Source organism: Phascolarctos cinereus, unplaced genomic scaffold (assembly GCF_003287225.1).
Source record: "Phascolarctos cinereus isolate Bilbo 61053 unplaced genomic scaffold, phaCin_HiC Scaffold_2;HRSCAF=192, whole genome shotgun sequence".
In the NCBI taxonomy this organism is placed as follows: Eukaryota; Metazoa; Chordata; class Mammalia; order Diprotodontia; family Phascolarctidae; genus Phascolarctos; species Phascolarctos cinereus.
In genome coordinates, this window is record NW_027555625.1 from 22,007,133 (window position 1) to 22,025,423 (window position 18,291).

At 45.3% G+C, this 18,291-nt stretch overlaps 1 protein-coding gene across 2 annotated transcripts in view; it reads left to right on the forward strand.

The window, feature by feature from the left end:
- The window catches only part of SFXN5 (sideroflexin 5), a 198,000-nt gene that overhangs the window by 87,551 nt on the left and 92,158 nt on the right, over positions 1-18,291 (forward strand). For both annotated transcript variants that reach the window (XM_078149254.1, XM_021001098.2), the window contains exons 7-9: positions 8,691-8,744; positions 11,327-11,383; positions 12,506-12,571. In XM_078149254.1, the coding sequence (XP_078005380.1) occupies positions 8,691-8,744; positions 11,327-11,383; positions 12,506-12,571 (177 nt within the window). The remainder of the gene's footprint in view (positions 1-8,690; positions 8,745-11,326; positions 11,384-12,505; positions 12,572-18,291) is intronic.

Consider the following 18,291-nt stretch of genomic DNA (forward strand, 5'->3'; position numbering starts at 1 on the left):
AATCCTACTTCTGACCCTTATTAGCTGTATGATCCTGGGCTCCGCTCTCTGAGACTCAGTTTCCTCATTCATAAAATGGAGGTGTAGTATGTATACCGTAAAGGTAGCAGGCATGTATCTCATAGAGCTAGTGTGAGAATCAAACGAGATTGTGATAAGTAACAGCTAGTCTGACTTATATGCATGAAGACATTGGCGCCTCATAAGACTCTGTGAGGTAGGCACTCCATTTTACAGATGAGAAAACTGAGGCTCTCAGTGGTTAAATGACTATGACCTATGGTCACACAGCTGGTAAGTGTCAGAGGTGAGAGTTGAACTTAGGTCATCCTCGCTCTTTATCTAGCAGTCTCTCTGCCACGACACTTTGCCTCTGTCAATTGTACTACTGGCCCTACATTTTCCCTGGGTCACTCTTTCTTGTATCTGAGAGCCCTAGTCATGGAATTCTTCCCCTGTATTTGATCTAAATTCTACCTGCTTGAGCGTAATCACGATTGTTCCCGTCCTCCCCATTGGAAAGGGAATCCAGCCATTTTATTTTGAACACAATCTCTTTCTCCATCTCCTTCCCTCTCCCTCTCCTCTTCTTCCCCTCTCCTCCTTTTCCCTTGTTTCCCTCTCTTCCTCTTCCACTCTCCTCTTTTCCTTTCCTCCTCTTCCCCTCTTCCCCCTTTCCTCCTTTCCTCCCTCTCCTCCCCATCTCTTCTTCCCCTTTCTCCTCTTGCCCTTTCCCTCTCTTCCTCTTTTTTCCTCTTCTCCCCACCTCCTCCTCTTGCCCTTTCTTCATCTTCCCCTCTCACTCTCCTCTATGGAACAGATAATTCAAGGTCCCTTCCCAAGGATCATATGGACATATCTGTAGAGTTGGAAGGGACTTCAGAAATCATCTAGCTAAACCTCTTCATTGTACAGATGAGGAAACTGAGACCCAGAAAGGTTCAATGACTTGTCCCAATCACACAGATATTACATGACTGAGCAAGGATTCAAACCTAGAGTCTGGCTCCACTGCCCCTTTCTTTCTCACCTCCTGTCCTGAGATGCTCCTTCTTCAAGCTTTCAACACTTCACTTCATTTGCTATTCTCCTAAAACTGTAATTAGCAAGCCTGATCTGGAAGTGGGCTTTCACATACTCTGAATTTGTTCAGTGCCTGGGTTCTGATGGATTAGATCTCCTTGAGAAGGCTAGTCCCTCCCATTATGCAGATCATAACCCATGGGTACCTGCCCATCTTGCCTACTCCTCCTCCACAATTCCTTGGTTACTGTAGGATGTAGCCCACACCTGCCATGTCTCCATTGTTTTCTGTGAGTTTTAAATTTTCAGTCATTGGGTTCCACATCTCAGAGCCAAAAAATACCCCTGCTAGACTGGTGGCATTAAAAAGATGGGCTTTGGATTTAGGGATAAGTTTGGGGTATAAGCACTCAGAAGGAAATAAGGCCATAGTGACTTCAGCCATGTGTCCAACTGGCCGCACAGGGGCCCTGGAAGTGGAGACTGGACTGTCTTTCACACACCTATGGTTAGACATTCAGTAAGAACCTTAAAAATGGTGCTCAAAGGACTGACAGAATGATTTGCAGCACCTTGGTATAGTAGAATCAGAGGATCATTACTCAGCTTCCTCTATCTGTAAGGTCAGTATGGCAAGTTGTATCCCCATTTGAGAGGTGAGGAAACTGACGCCCAGAACATGTCTGTTATTGGGAACCACCTAGCCCTACAGTTGGAAACCCAGTTCAAAGTTTGCCAGTAACACTTTACCTAATAGAATCCTAGATAGGGCTTTTAAATAAAATTTTGTTTTCTTCAATTGTCTAAAGTCTGCCTTCTTATATTCTAATTTATTATTCCTGTCCTTGGATGAAAACATGGGAGTCCTGCTTATCAAATATACCTGTTCAAACTACCTTTTTCAAGCAAGAGGGAAGGATGGAATTAGAGAATACATATGGAACAATTTGCAAACCCTCAAGCACTATATGTTAGTTGAGGTGAAAATGATTAAGAATAAATGTAAACTTTTGAGTCTGGGTTCAAGAAATAATTTGTATGAATACTGATGGAGATAGTGGAGTGCAGTGTAAAACATGACTGGATCTGGAGTCAGAGGCCCTGGGTTTGGGATGCGGCCTCTTTATCTTTTTTAGCCTCAGTTTCCTCATCTGTGAAATGGAGATAGTAATACTTGTGATAACTTCTTCACAGGGTTGCTGTGAGGAAAACATTTTGTAACCTGGAAAGTGCTAGATGAAGGGGAGTGATTATGATTTGATGGCACATTTCCGTAGGCAGTGGCCACATCTGTAGAGCTAGTCACAGAAATGGACCTTTAATAAAAGATGGGGGAATAATAATAGTATTTACATAATGCTTTAGGTTTTGCAAATACAACTATTATCTCATTTGATCCTCACAACAACTCTAGGACATAGGTGCTATTATTATCCCCATTTTATAGATGAAAAAACTGAGACAGATGCAGGTTATTTGCCTACGGTCACACAGCCAGTATGTGTCTAAGGCTGGAGTTGAATTCAGATCTTCCCGCCTACAGTGCTCCATCCACTGTGCTGCATAGCTACCTCTAGAAGAAAATGATGATAGTGGTAGCCATTAGTGGGTTGTAATCAGTTCCTGCCTGGAGCAGAAGGAACTGGTTAATAAGTTAGAAGGTGTGAATACATGATATGTGCAGGGACAGTGAAAGAAACTGTTGGACAGATTAGGTGGGAGCAGGATTATCAGAGGATCATTTTAAGGGTAGAGATAATCTTGACCATTCATTTTGTTTTATTATTGTCTTTTGTTTTTATATTACCTTTATTTTCTTTTTTTTAAAACATTTTATAGATTGGGAAACTCAAGCAACGAGTGAATAAGTACATAGTCAATAAACTTTTGTTAAGTACCTCCTATGTGCCAGGCACAATGCTAAACACTAGGAATACAAATAAAGGAAAAAGGCAGTCCCTGTTCTAAAGGAGCTCACAATTTAATGGAAGAGACAACATGATATCAACATGTACAAACACACTATTTTCAGGAGAAATAGGAAATAATCCAACATAGAGGTGGCCCTGGAATGAAAGGGGATCAGGAAAGGCTTCCTCTTATAGAAGCTGAAACTTGAAGGAAATCAGAAGGCAGGAATGAGGAGATGAGGCATCCCTGGCATACGGAACAGCCAGAGAACATGCCTGAGTCTGTAGATGGAGTGTCTTGTTTGAGAAGCCTCAAAGGGGTCAGTGTCACTGGACTGCCAGGTATGGGTGTGTGGGGTGGGGTGAGGGGAATACAAGTTGTAAAGGGTTTTGAATGCCAAACAGGATTTTATATTTGATTCTGGAGGTGATAGGGAGCCAATAACAGGACAGAGAGAACTTGTTAATTGAATGGGGGATGGTGGTGACATGATCATCTGCACTTTTAGAAGATCAATTTGACAGCTGGATAGAGGACGGACATGAGAGGGAAGAGAGTTGAGGCAGGCAGACCCCTCCCTCCCCAATCAGGTACTGCAGTAGTCCAGGCATGAGGTGATAAGGGTCTGCAACAGGGTTGAGAAAAGGGGGCATAATGGAGAGGTGCTGCAGAGATAAAATCAAGGGAGGTTGTAGAGATGAAAGCAACAAGAGAGGCTGCAGAGGTGAAATCAACAAGAGAGGCTACAGAGATGAAATCAACAAGAGAGGCTGCAGAGGTGAAATCAACAAGAGAGGCTACAGAGATGAAATCAACAAGAGAGGTTGCAGAGGTGAAATCAACAAGAGAGGCTGCAGAGGTGAAAGCAACAAGAGAGGTTGTGGGGTGTGTGAAATCAACAAGAAAGGTTGTAGAGGTGAAAGCAACAAGAGAGGCTGCAGAGGTGAAAGCAACAAGACAGGCTTTGGGGTGTATGAAATCAACAAGAGGTTGTGGGGTGTGTGAAATCTACAAGAGAAGCTGTAGAAGTGAAATCTACAAGAAGCTGCAAAGAAATAATTGACAGGCCTTGATAACATATTGGATATAAGGGGTGAGAGATAGTGAGGAATCCAGGATGACTCCTAGGTTATAAAGTATCATTACATATTAATAAAATTGCTAGCACTTTAAAGTGAGGTAATTGGGGTTAAGTGACTTGCCCAGAGTCGCACAGCTAGTGAATGTTATGTGTCTGAGGTCAAATTTGAACTCAGGTCCTCCTGACTCCAGGGCTTATACTCTATCCACTGTGCCACCTAGCTGCCCCACTTTAATATATTATCTCATGTGATCTTCAAAGCAATCATTTTAGGTAGGTGCTCTTATTATCCCCATTTCACAGATTAAGAGATTGAGGCCAAGAGAATTTAGTAGTTTGCCCAAGTCACACAGCTAATAAGTGTCTGAGGGAGAATTTGAACTCAGGGCTTCCTGACTTGGGGGGGGTGCTTGATAAGTGCTTGTTGTATTGAATTGAATTGACTGGGCTAATGGTTGTGTCTCCTGCCTGACTCCTTTGTCTTCTTATAACACATCATTTCCATCATCGCCATCATCCCCTTATAGCCCAAGGGTCTCTCCAACTCCCCAACTCCCCCCACACTTCCCCCCAGCTTCAGACTATCTGGACTATAGAGCAGGGGCAGGAGAAGCCCAGCCCTGTTTTGCCGCAGCCCCAGTGAAGCTGTCCCCCTCCCATCTATCTTCCCTTCCCCCTCCCCACCCGCCATGCTCTGGAAAGGGCAGCGAGCGGGAGCGTGGGTGGATTGCACCCAGAGATATACATCTGAGAACTGAAGGGAACACTTTATTTTAGATTTGGGCTTTTTTTTTTCTTTTTAAAGGGAAGTTATAAAATATCTCCTCTTGCTTCTTTTGAGTGTGCAGATGGTTCTGTGTTTCTGCCTAATAGGGGATAAAACTGCCAGTGCCTGGCTGCCCTCGCTATCCCCAGTCAGACTCTGAGCTCCTCCAGGGCAGGGACCCTGTTAGTCAATAAACATTTATTTGGGGGCTGGCTCTGGGCTAGGCACCAGGGAGACAAAGACAAAAGAGAGGCTGTCCCTGCCCTCAAAGAGCTTATATTCAACTGGATTAGGTGCTCTGTGTATGTGTGGGGGCGGGGAGAGAGCATATCAGAGAGTGGTGGGCAGGGAAGGAAGCTTTGGAGTAACAGAACTTGTGAGTGGAGCCATTGGGAAGCGGATTGTCATGCCTTTCCAGAGCCTTTCCATGGTAAAACTGCCATGATTACACACACACACCTCAGCAAGAAGTGGAAAGTGGAATGGATTGGGCATACACAAAGGACAGGACAGATGGCAAGGTGCCAGCCTGCTGTCCTAGTGGAAGGGATGGGATGAAGCACTGGGTGGTTCAATGCTCTAGCATGGGGCCACCTAGATGTATTAAAGGACATTGTGAAGGACTGACTCACTCATTCTCCAGTCGTGAGCAGTTGGGGCTCAGCATTGATTTTTTTTTTTTGGTTTTTGTTAGGCAATGGGGTTAAGTGACTTGCCCAGGGTCACACAGCTAGTAAGTGTTATGTGTCCAAGGCCAAATTTGAACTCAGGTCCTCCTGACTCCAGGGCTGGTGCTCTATCCACTGCGCCACTTAGCTGCCCCCCCAACTACTTATTTTTTACAAATGAGGAAACTGAGGCCCAGAGGGGCTAGTAAGTGACACAGCTGGGATTCTCTGACTCCAGGCTCAGCATTGCTGGCCTCACACCTTGGGGCATCACATTTGTTACTCCCTGGCACATAACCTGTACTTCAACCAGGCCTATCTCCTCACTGACCCCAAGTCTGGGGGGCACATGATGCTTATTCCTGTCGCCATACTTTTCTTTTCTCATGCTATGTCCAATTCCCAGACTTCAGCCTGCCTTCCTCCCACACCTTTCACCAATCTTATTCATCCTTTAAGCCCTGCATCTTCTGACTACTCTGGCCCGTATGTTACAGGATCTGAGATCTAGGTAAATGACCTTAGAGGGCATCTGGCCAATCCCCTTCATTTTCCACCTTTATGGAAGTCATTGATTCTGAAAGGGTGTGTCCCAGTGAGGGCCTTGTCCTTGGGTAGCTGAAGCAGCCAGAGCTTCCAGCCTGAGCATCTGACCAAGGCAGAGATACCCAGAGGCATAGATGTCTTGGGTTAGCCAAGAACCTGTGTATGGAAAACACTGGTTTGTGGTGTTTGTAAGCAAGTCTCCCTTTCCTTACCCATTCCTCCTTACCCCCACCATGTAAAGGCAATCAGAGATACAGATAATACCTAACAACAGTTAATGAAAAACCACATTTATATTTAATTTAGCTTTGGAATATAACCAGAGGCACAAATTCTCTCTCCTCCTCCCCCTCCCTTCCTTCTTCTCTTTCTCTTTCTCTCCTTTCTCCCTCTTTCTCTCCCTCCCCTCTCCCTCCTCCCTCCTTCTCTCTCCCTTTCACTCTCTCTGTATTCTCTCCTTCCCTCTCCATTTTCCCTCTTGGTTCAGACTGGGAGATAAAGAAGAAGGTCCTGGGTCTCTAAAGAATAAGCCACAAAATAATCAATAACTTTATGTATGTCACATTATATTCAAGAGGAAGGAATTCAAAACAAGGAAAGGGCCTTAATGACTTCTCCATCTAACTCCACAGTTTTATAGAGAAAGGAATTTGTAGCCTAGAGAGATTAAGAGGCTGACTTTCTTGCTCCCATAGGAGTGATTACTTTCCATTTACACTTGTGGCTCTTGTGTGTATATAAGCATTTGTATGTTGTCTCTCTGTTAGAAAGGCAGTTCTTTGAGGACAGGGACTACAGTGCCTAGCACGTAGTAAGCCCTTAATAAAGGCTTGTTGACTGACTGACTGACTTGAAATTAGCTGTGTAATGGCACTTGTAGGACCAGAGCTCAAAATTGACCTTGGATCTCATAATTTTAGGGCTAGGATAGGATGTAGGACTGGACTTGTGACGTCAGTGGCCCAGAGAGCTCTCCCCCACGAGGAAATGCCCTCAACTGAGGTAGATCCACTCCATCTTTGCAACTTGTCATTTTAAAGACCTAGTTGCTTAGGGCACTTAGAGGTTACGTGGCTTGCCCAGGGTCTCCCAGACAGAAAGTCCCAGAAGCAGAACATTTTTCCAGCCTCATTTTCATTTGGGGAGTTGAATACTACAGGGTAGTTTCTAATAGCAGTTGTAAGTTGGCTTTAAGCTTATAATATTTAAATCGGTGTGGGCCAAGAAGTACGTGTGTGTGTCTGAACCATTTAAAGTATTTTTTTTAATGTTTAAAACATGGTTCACTAATGTGGCTGACAATGTGTACAGTTTGATGCACTATACAGTATTGGAGGTTTACACTTGTTCCTTGTGGAAAATTCTTGCCAAGAGAGCAACTTTATGTATCAGAATAATAAATAAGTCAATATGTGGCTGAGGCTGTACAAGTTTTCCCCATATGCGATTGTATTTTGTATATGGTACATGGCACCCAAACACAGGCGAAAGGTGAAGTTGTCATATGTATGGAAGCATCTGTTACAATTCCAAACTCTGGCTGATGTCAAGATCAGCCAGTTAATCTTGACCTCCACCAAAGGCTGCGTTAATGGCCTATCTCATTAGGACAAATATAAATTTTCAGGATTATTACCAGTAGAAGCACCATTCAGGACTGGTAATTATCAGTTCTTCAAATATATTTGTAAGGTTAATTGACAAACCAATTAGTTACATTCTTCTTCATCAATGTATACATTAGCCAGGCTCTAGTGGCTAATGTCAAGATTGTCGGGCCAACCTTGACACTAAGGGAATTAGAATTTATTTCATGCTTCCTATGTGCCAAGCACTGTGCTAAGCTATTTTTTTTGTTTGTTTACCAATACTGTTTCATTTGATCTCAACATGGGTGCTGTTGTTATCCCCATTTTACAATTGAGGAAACTGGGACAAACAGAGTGAAAGTGACTTGTCCAGGATCACATAGCTGGTGAGTGTATGAGGCTGAATTTGAACTCAGGTTTTCTGTCTCCAGACCCAGTGCTCTATCTACTGCACCACGAGCAGCTTCTCATTAAGCGTGTGCTTGGCCTTCAGATCATATTTGTACTAGCTATCTTTCATCACAGGGCAGCTAGGTGGCACAATGGATAGTTGTGTGACCCTGAGTAAGTCACCTAACCTTGTTTGCCTCAGTTTCCTCACCTGTAAAATGAGCTGGAGAAGGAACTACTCTAGTATCTTTGCCAAGAAAACCCCATGAGGAATCAGACTGAAATGACTGAAATGATTGACATCTTTCATTATATCATCTCAACGACATCTTTCATTGTATCATTTCAAAACCAACGATATCCTGGTTAAAGCAGCTAAACCTTGGAACAATTATTATAAAGAAATTATTGTAAATAATACAGTTATGCCCCTCCCCCTGCACTTTGCCTTTTGGCCATACTTTCTATGTAATATTCTCATCACTTACCCCATTTACTCCTCACAAGAAGTCATCAGAGATAGAGGGAATGTTATTTCCTGCACTTTCATGACTCACAGAGTGGAGTTCTTTGTATTTCAATACCCAGTCTCTCCCATAGGAAGGCATTTGAGGAGGGGTCTCAGAGGCCTCCCCAACCCTTTCTCTAAAAGCCAGAGCCCCCGGGCCCCAAAGACCAGAAGCAGTAGTGTCTTTATTCTCTCCTCTCTCTTCCAGGTTGTTGGCCTCCTCCTGCCCAACCAGACCCTGGCCTCCACCATCTTCTGGCAGGTAACTCTCTCCCAGAATCCTCCAGGAGGTGGGTCCCAAACATTCAACAGTAAATACCTATGTAAGCACTTCCTGCGTGGGAAGCCCTCCTTATTCTGTTTGACAGCCTCTCTTTGTAGCCCCATTAAAGAGAAAAATCAATTGACAAGCCTTGATTAAATACCTGCTCTGTACCAGACATTGTTGGGGACCCAAAGACTGAAGTCATCCTGCCCTCTGTTTGCCCCAGCTGCCCTCCCTCCCAGGAATCCTCTCACTTCTCACCTTTGCTTCCTGGCTTCCTTTAGGTCTCACCTCCAAGCCCACCTTAGGAGGAGGCCTTTCCTGGTTCCTCTCCTCTGTAGGTGCTTTCCTCTGATGAGATATCCCCCTGTGTAGATAGAGTTTACCTGTGTCTCTTCCACTAGAATGGAAACTCCTTTATGGCAGGGGGCTGTCCTTGCCTTTCCCTGTGCTTATCACAGGGTAAGTAAGTGCTTAATAAATGGGTGTTGCCTAAGTGCTAGAAGAGATAGCGTGTACTTAGTTAAAGAATAAGGACTGGACTTGTAATTTCATTAGTATAGGGAGGAAGCTCCATTGCCAATGCAGGTCACCACCTTCTCTGTAATTGAGTCTTAGAAGATTGTCTAATGCACTCAGAGGTTAAGTGACTAACCCAGGGTCACACAGCTAGTAAGTGTCTAAAACCAGTTTGGAACTCAGGAAGATGAGTTTTCCTGACTCCAGCCCCAGTGCTCTATTTACTTCACCACCCACATCCACACATACACAGGCACACAGGGTCATAGGTAAGGAGCAGGGAGGTTTGGACCCTGAGGGGTGTCCATTAAGTGTTGAGAACCATCAAGTGTTATCCTGACCCATCCATGCAGTGCTACCTGAAATCGGGGTTTTGCACTGAATCCCCTCCTGAGGCTCTTCTAGCCCCCAAGCTCCCACTTAGAGGAAGAATGGCGTTTGGGGCAACAGATCCCTCATTCCATGCAGTCTGTTCCTCATCCTTAGAGTCAGCACAGGTTTAGGGAGGGCAGACTCATTTGACTTGCAGCCCAGGCTGCGACTACTGAGGAAGGTAAGGCCGTCTCCCCCCATCCCCTCAGCACCACCTGGGCTGCCTCTCTTGGCCAATCACATTACAAATGCATTCGAAAACCAGGTGCAATCAGTTTTTAAAAAGTCTTTCTTTTGGGTAGTGCAGGCTTTAGCTCTCTTGCAGCTAATTGAGAATTAAACTCTGTGTGTGTGTGTGTGTGTGTGTGTGTGTGTGTGTGTGTGTGTGTGTGTGTGTGTGTGTGTGTGTGTGTGTGTGTGTGTGTGTGTGTGTGTGTGTGTGTGTGTGTGTGTGTGTGTGTGTGTGTGTGTGTGTGTGTGAGAGAGAGAGAGAGAGAGAGAGAGAGACACTCCCCTAAAGAAATTGAGTGTAAGGGGTTTCCACTTAACCTCCTCCTTCCACAAGCTGAGCTGTTCTTAAGACATTCAGGGCCTGTGACCACTCCCACATGATTCTGTGTCCCTCAGCCCTGAGAAAGGAGTTCAGTTCAACATTTATTGAGCACCCCTTGGTACTGTTGTACCAAGAAAGTAAGCAAGGCCCTACATAGGCCAAAATATTCAAAACAGCACTTTTTTGTGGCAGCAAAATACCTGGAAACAAGGTGACCCCATTGATTGGGGACCAGCTCAGCCGGTGGTAGTGGATGAGAATGTGACATTTTTTTTGGCATTGTAGGAAGCAGCAAATCCAAAGAATTCTGAGCACAGTGAGAAGGCTTGCATGAACTCATGCAAGTAGAGAAAGCAGAACCAGAAGAACGAGGACAAGAGGAGTTCTGGGTTCAAATTCCGGGTCTGCCACTTACTGCCTGTGTGACTTTGGGCATGTCATTTCACAGGCCTGGTGGAATACTGGTCTTAAGAGGCCTGAGCACCTGGCCTCAGGTCCTGCCTCTGGGTATTTGCTGGGCCATTTGAGAAGTTAGTTAATCTCTTATTCCCTTCAGGCAATTTTCTAAGAATATAAATCACAAAGTAGTTGATCTGCCTTGGCAGAAGGGGTTTCAGGTAGGTGTCTGGAGTCAGGAAGATCAGGGTTCAAATCCAGCTTTAGACACTTAGTAGCTGTGTGACCTTTGCTCAGCTAGATGGTATAATAGATAGAACACTAGGCCTGGAGTCAGAAAGACCTGAGTTCAACTCTAGCCTCTGACACTTACTAGCTGTGTGACCCTGAACAAGTCACTTAGCCTCTGCCTGCCTCAGTTTCCTCATCTGTAAATCCTAGATAATAGCACCTACCTCCCAAGGCTCTTGTGAGATAATAATTGTAAAGGGCTCCCTAGCACAGTGCCTGGCACGCAGTAGGTGCATCATAAATGCTTGTTTGCTTTCTTCCTTCTTCTGCGTTTGGTTGCTACAGAGCCTGCTACTCTTTTAATTCCTTGCATTGGATGTTGATTCCATTACATGTGTAGGGAATTTGGTCCCCCACTTTTTTTCCCAGTTGTTTCATTTCCAGAAAAAGTGCTGCTTGGGTGCTTCCCAGAAACGTTCCCTGCTGACTCTCATCTGTCTCTTTGCAGTGGCTGAACCAGAGTCACAATGCCTGCGTCAACTATGCAAACCGCAATGCGACCAAGGTGAGCACGCTCAGCCCCACTCCTGCCGCGGCTGTGGGGACAGCATGGACTGGGACTGGCCAACCTTGGCTCCTGGGCAAGACCAGCCTTGTGCCAAGGCTGGAGAATACTTGTTTCTTTCCTACTGTGCTGTGAAAGTCATCCCTCTCTTTCCACAGACTGATGCCTAAGATTCCACCATTAGTGATTTATTCCTGTGGATGGACCTTTGCTCCCTTTATCCCACGTCTTCCTAGGAGAGGGGAACATATTAAGTCCCTAACTCCTTAATGGGAATGGATTTGTCATATATTATCCTCATTGTCAGAAGAGTGTGGTGGTCTTAGGACCCCAAGAGTCTGGAAGTATGGTGCTCTTTGTGAGGAACAGTAAAAAGACCATTAGATTTGGGGTCATATCTAGGCTCTGCTACCTCCTGCCTAGAAAGAGTGCTGGATTTCAGCTCAGTACAACTGGATTTTAACCCCAGTTCTTTCACTTCCTAGTGGTGTGACCTTGGTCAAGTCACATCTCTATGCCCCAGTTTCCTCTTCTGTAAATTAAAGGGATTAGACCAGCTGACTTTTGAAGTTCCTTCTAATTCTAAATTTATGACACTATGATAAATGTCAGCTCTTATTATTAATATTAACAGCAAATGTTATCTCTCTCACTGACAAGAGTAAGAAGAGCTTAGTGGATACCCCCCACTGAAGGGGGGTTTGAACCCAGGACCTTGGACTCCAAATCTAGCACTCTCTCCACTCTATTATATCTTTGTGTCCCCCACAGTTACATCTCTAGCTTTTGATTTCTGCTAGCTTTTTCCCATTCTCCTGTGCTATACTTTGTGTCTTGGCTCAGAGTCAAGACAGACTTGGGCCCCCATGCCACCTCTAATGCTTGCAAGCCCAGTAACCCAGGGCAAATCACCCTCTCTAAGCCTCCATTTTCTCTTCTGAGAAATGGGCATAATATAGTCCTTCTGTGGTGTCTACCTCACAGGATTATTGTCATACTCAAATGAAGTCATGTATGACAAGTGCTTTGTAAATGTAAAATTGTGATTATCTTGGTGATAATGTCAAATCTGCTCTCCAGGGTTCCAGGTACCAAGCTGAAAATTCTCTCTCTGTTTTTCAGCCTTTGCCTGCATCCAAGTTCATCCAGGGATACTTGGGAGCCGTCATAAGCGCTGTCTCAATCGCAGTGGGTAACACTTGTTTACATTTTATTGGTTGTATTGAAATTGCTTTCTCTGTCTCCCTAATCTCGATCTTCTTGAACACATATGCCTCCCATCCTTCTCTAGGAGTGCCCTGAGCCGATTTCCGAAGGGGCACTGGGGAGAAGGGCTTTCATCTGCTTTCAGGCGAGGTTTTCCTACTTTAATACAGAAGAGGGCACTCTGGTGGTTGGGGGGGGATGGGGGGGCAGGGACTACACAAAAGAAAGTAGATCATACGGTGTACCTGATGGAGGATGTTGGTGCAGAGGAGAAGTACCTCTCTTACCATGGGGAGGGGAGGGCATCTTTGCATGAAGGCATTTGTATTCCTAGTACCCAGCAGCACACAGTGGGTGTTTCAAACATCTTTCTTGACTATTGACTGAAAAGTCCCAGATGTAGTTTAGTGAATAAGGCAGGACTGACTGCTAAAAATGGAGGGAGAATCAGATCTGTCTTTGGCCTCTAGGGTGACCCATCCTTACCAGGGCAAAGAAGGAGCTAGCCTAGAATGGTTAATATACAAAAAAAAAAAAAAAACCCTGACCTTGCCACTTTCTTGGTTCTTTCCTTCCTGAAGAGTCAGTGTTGAGTTGGGAGGGAAGGCTATGACATCATCTGGAGTGGTGGAAATGATTAGCTCAGTGGTCTGGGCCCTTGGCCAGGTGAGTGGGTGGCCAAGCCAGGCGAGGAGCTCAGGTGTCCTGCCTTCCAGACCACATAGTTCTCATCCTCTGTCCAGCTGAACAAAGGCTATGCCTGCCTCCATCAGGGTATTCTATGCACCAGCAATGATGACTACTACATATCATTTATATTATGAATAATACCAATAATTGTCATCCATAATATTTATCAATGTAAATAATACTAATAAAAGAAAATTAGCCGGATAACAACTTGTCGTAGGACCATTTTTATCTGAACCCCATCAAAAGAGAGAAGAATGAGATATTAGTAACAGCAGCAGGAGCAACTCATATTTATCTGGCCCTTTGGAAATACTCACTGTACCTTCTTTTTGAAAAAAATTATCAGGTATTTTTCCCTCCCTTCCTCTGGAAGAAACCAAAATCCTTGTAACAATATACATAGTCAAGCAAAAGAGATTCCCGTGTTTGGCCACGTCCAAAAAAGTTTTACAGTACTTTTTCCCAGTGGCTCTGAAAGCACTGAGGCTTAGAGCTTAACAGATTTGCTCAGAGGCTTTACTAACGTGCTCCAAAGTTCTGTACAGTTATATTGTTTCTTGCATTCTGGTGATCAGTTACTTTATCAGATTTTTTTCTTAAGCTTTTGTGTTCTCTGGGAGACCTATGATTCTTATTTGTCTCTCTACAGCCTATTCTCAAGATCAGTAATTTCGGCTTGTCTGGAGATCATGTTTTCTTGGAACATCATGCTTTTTTGCTTCTCTCCTTCTAGATTAGCCTTCACTTCTGTGTATTTGCATTTACATTCCCAATTAGTTGTCCCCCCTCCCCCCACCATTTTTTTTTTGTGATTCTTGCCATGATGGATTAAAATTTTTCTATTCTGCCAATTATATCTGCAGTGCAGGCCATAGATTCTGCTTCACAATTCTTATTTCTCTTTTAAACCATTTGGGAACATCCTGCTGGGTTCCATCACACACACACACACACACACACACACACACACACACACACACACAGGCTGCCATGGTTCATCATCATTATAATAATAATAATAGCCTACATTTGTATAATGCCTACTATGTGCCAGGCACTTGCTAAGCACTTTACAATTATCTCATTTGATCCTCACAACAACCCTGGAGGTAGGTGCTATAAATATTCCAATTTTACAGTTGAGAGAACGGAGGCAAACAGAAGTTAAGTGACTTGCCCAGGGTCATGTGGCTATGTGTCTGAGGTTGGATTGGATCCCAGTAGACCTGGCGCTCTGTGCACTATGGCGCCACCTATCGGTCTCATCTCATGTGGATTCACTTTCCTTTTACCTTTATTCATAGATGCCTGGATTCACTGAGCTGACCTAGAGGCCATATTCCTTTCTGTTATTAATGTCTTTCTTCCCCGTTGGTGTATCTGTTTATACTCAAGGTCTTTATCTGAGTTTTCTTCTTCCTGAGATCTTTGGTAATGTCAGGCTTTTCCTTATACTGTATTCCCTTTTGCTCACTTTCTGATTCCTCCCCCTTTGATGACAGTCACCCTCATCTTAAGATAAAAGAATTGGCCTAGATGGGCTCTGAGATCCCTTCCAACTCTGAGAGGACTCTAATGCTATGAAAAACCCCCAGCCAAGGACACTAGTCCCTGCCCTCAGCCAATCTACTTTACCAGTACTTGTTCTGGGCTCCTTTTCCTCAACCCTGTCTCAGGGTGTGTCCACAAGCAGGTCTAGGATAACTTAGGAAGACAGAATGTGACAATAGACTAGGAATAGTGATGACGGATTTGTCCCAACTTGGAGTCCTGGGAGGTGCCAGTAGGTCACACCAAGCTGGGCAACCAGGGTCCTGAAGACAACCACTGATTCTTTCCTGTCTTGGAAATTTCTCTCCCAGTCCCAGATAACACTATAATAATCTTCTTGAGAGTGTCTCTTACTGCCACACCTCCTTCTTCTCTTCCCTGTCTTCCTTTCCCTTTACATTTCTCTTCCATCTCTAACTTCTTGTTTCCTCCTTCCCTTCTGTGGTTTCTGTATCTCCTCATATCTCCTCCTCTCTCACCTCCTCCTTCTCCTCTTCCTTCTTTCCTCCCTTCCTCCTGACTCTTTCCCCTTTCCCCCTCCCTTCCCCCTTTCCTCTATCTCTTTCCCCTCCTTCCCTACCCTTCCCTTCTTCTTCTTCCCACCTCTTCTCTCCTTTTCTCCTCTTCTTCCTCCCTTCCTCTATGTCTTCTCCCTCCTTCCTACTCTTTCATCTCTTCCTCTCCATCCTTTTCTCCTCCTCCTCTAGGGCCCCAAGACCCAAGGCTGGACCTCCTGGGGAGCACTCGGTGGGCCCTCCTTGATTCTCAGATTCTGTGATCTTCACTTGATAAGAGTAACCCTTCCTCAGTGCCTCCTCCTGCTCACGGCTAGGGTCCGGCCTTGACAGATGGGAGCAGAGTTTCTGACACGGATTATCTCCAGCTTGCTTTTCTCTTTTTGTGTAAATCACAAAACCACTGGATGAAAGAGTTCTGTTTTAGTTGGTTGTCCTTGTTCCCTGGCACCCCAGGCCTGTGGGCCTCATTAACTGATCTCTGCTGTCAATTAGCTGTAAACCCCTCCCAGGGTGAGCCTATTAGGAGGAGATGACCTGAAAACAAGTGTCACTGGCCCCAGTGGTTGGCCCAGTTCTGGTATTAATTAAAAGGAGCCCCTCCCAGACAGGCAGCCTGGGATGGAGAGGCCTAGGCAGGCAGAGGAGAGGGGGAAGCACCGGGGCCTGGGGAAGGCTAGGCCTTTTTCCTGCTCCTAGGGACAACCCTCCGGCCTCTTCCCCACCACCCCAGCTGCCCCAGGAATCTGGACCCTGCAGTGTTCAGGCTTCCTAAATGGAATTACACGGCCAGAAAGCCAGGCTTGAAGCCTTGGTTATCGGACTCTTGGCCAATGGCAACTACCAAGAATAAATTATTGAGAAGGAAGGAAGGATGGAGATATGGATGGATAGATAGAGAGAAGGAAGAAAGGAAGGAGATTCCATTAAATTATTTTCTTAAATCCCACAGCTTGCTATATTTTAAGAAGAAGCTTTCCTCACTCGATCTGATTTCCCCATTCAATGCAACAGGTACACTTTTAGTACCTACTGTATACCCAACCTTTTGGTTGGGGCTTCTGTAGGGGAACTGGGAGAGGCCCAGCCTGCCCTGAGAGTATCAGACCTAGATAAATAGATAGAGCATTTATTAAATAAAGCATTTATTAGAAGATAACATTTATTAAGCCCTTACTCTATGCTAGGCTCTGTGTTAAGTGCTGGGGATACAAATATAAGCAAACAAGGCAATCCCTACCCTCTGGGAGCATACATTCTAGTGGGAGGGAGGGGAGAAAACATATCAGTTGTGCATCTTATACAACAATAATCAATGGTGCCTATTATATGTCAGAGGTACAGACTGTCCAAAGGAGTGGATTCCTGCCTTGCATGCCCACAGATGGCTGTTTATTCTGTTCTATCACTTATGCACATATGTTATCTCCCCCATTAGAATATAAGCTCTCTGAGGGCAGGAATTATACATACATATTGTTTTCTGCTTTCTTTTTTATCCCCAGCATAGATCACAATGCCTGGCATATGGCAGGTGCTTCATAAATGCTGTGTTGATTGACATTGTTGGCGAGGCAAGCTGTAGATGCATGCAGATTCACTAATAGTACAAGACCCCAGCTTGTGGCGCCATAAGGCAGCACCGGACACTGGGCAGTACAGTCAATAGCTGCAGCAAAGCCTAGAGAAAGACGAGGTGTTAGGGGCGCAAACCCTTGGCACAGAAAGCTTCTGGAGTTGGTGGCAACCGCTGTTTCACGGAGTATGTTTTGCTGTGTCTCCCTGCACCTCTTGAGCTGCTGCTACCCACCTCGATGATCATTTCTGGTGCTGGGCTCCTTCTTTGACTCCCATTTATTCTATGGTATTTGTCCCTCCTTGCCCTAGTGTGGTCCTCATGAATCAGGGTAGATGGCCTCTTCCACCAAGGGCTGGGGCCTTTGATTTAGGCCATGACTGCTAAATAGCCGGTGGAGATAAGATGAGGGGAGGAGGGGAGCAGAGAGAGACCAGGGGAAGGGGAGAGAAGGGACTCCTTGGTTTATTCCCTGAGTCATGTTGGGAGAAACATGGATCAATCCAATCAGCTTCTACTCCCTGAACCAGGGGAGGGACAGTTTCATCAGACATCATGTTTTCATGATTGGGGCAGCTAGGTGGTACTGTGGCTAGAGCCCTGAGCTTGGAATCAGGAAGACTCATCTTCATGAATTCAAATCCAGCCTCAGACACTTCCTAGCTGTGTGATCCTGGGCACTCTGTTTGCCTCAGTTTCCTCATCTGTAAAACGAGCTAGAGAAGGAAATGGCCAACCATTCCAGTATCTTTGCCAAGAAAGCCCAGACGCTACCGGAAATGACTAAACAAGAGCAACAAAAGTCTTGTTCTGTATCCTGAGACCATCCAACATTGGTCCTTTGGAATTCCGCTTGGTCATTACATTGAACAGAGATCTGAAGTATTTCCATTTTATTGGCCATCTTGGCTCCGCCCCCCTTTTACCTTTTCACTTTACAGATGAGGCCGGGAGGGGGTGGGTGACTCTCCCAGTCACACAGCAGGGAGGTCAACTGAGGCTGGAGAGTAGGGGGCTGCCACACACAAGCTGTGACTTGTCCATTTAGCCACAGGATGGCCATACGGGGCACACCCTGCTCCAGTCCCTCCATTCCCAGCTTGGGGATGGTAGACAGGGATGGTAGAGTGATCTCCCTTGTACCAACTAAGGGCCGACCAGCCTTGGTGTGTGACGACATATCTGGCCCAGGCTACATTGTGATAGTTGTCTGGCTTTTATAGGCACATGCTGGTTCTAGGCACTGGCTTGAAATTATTTTAATACAGTCAGGTCCTTCCTGAGAAATCCACAGCCTTCCTTCCACCCCCCTCCTCCCCCAGACACCTTTTCCTGAGCATGGCCCATCTGCCCACTGCTATGATGTC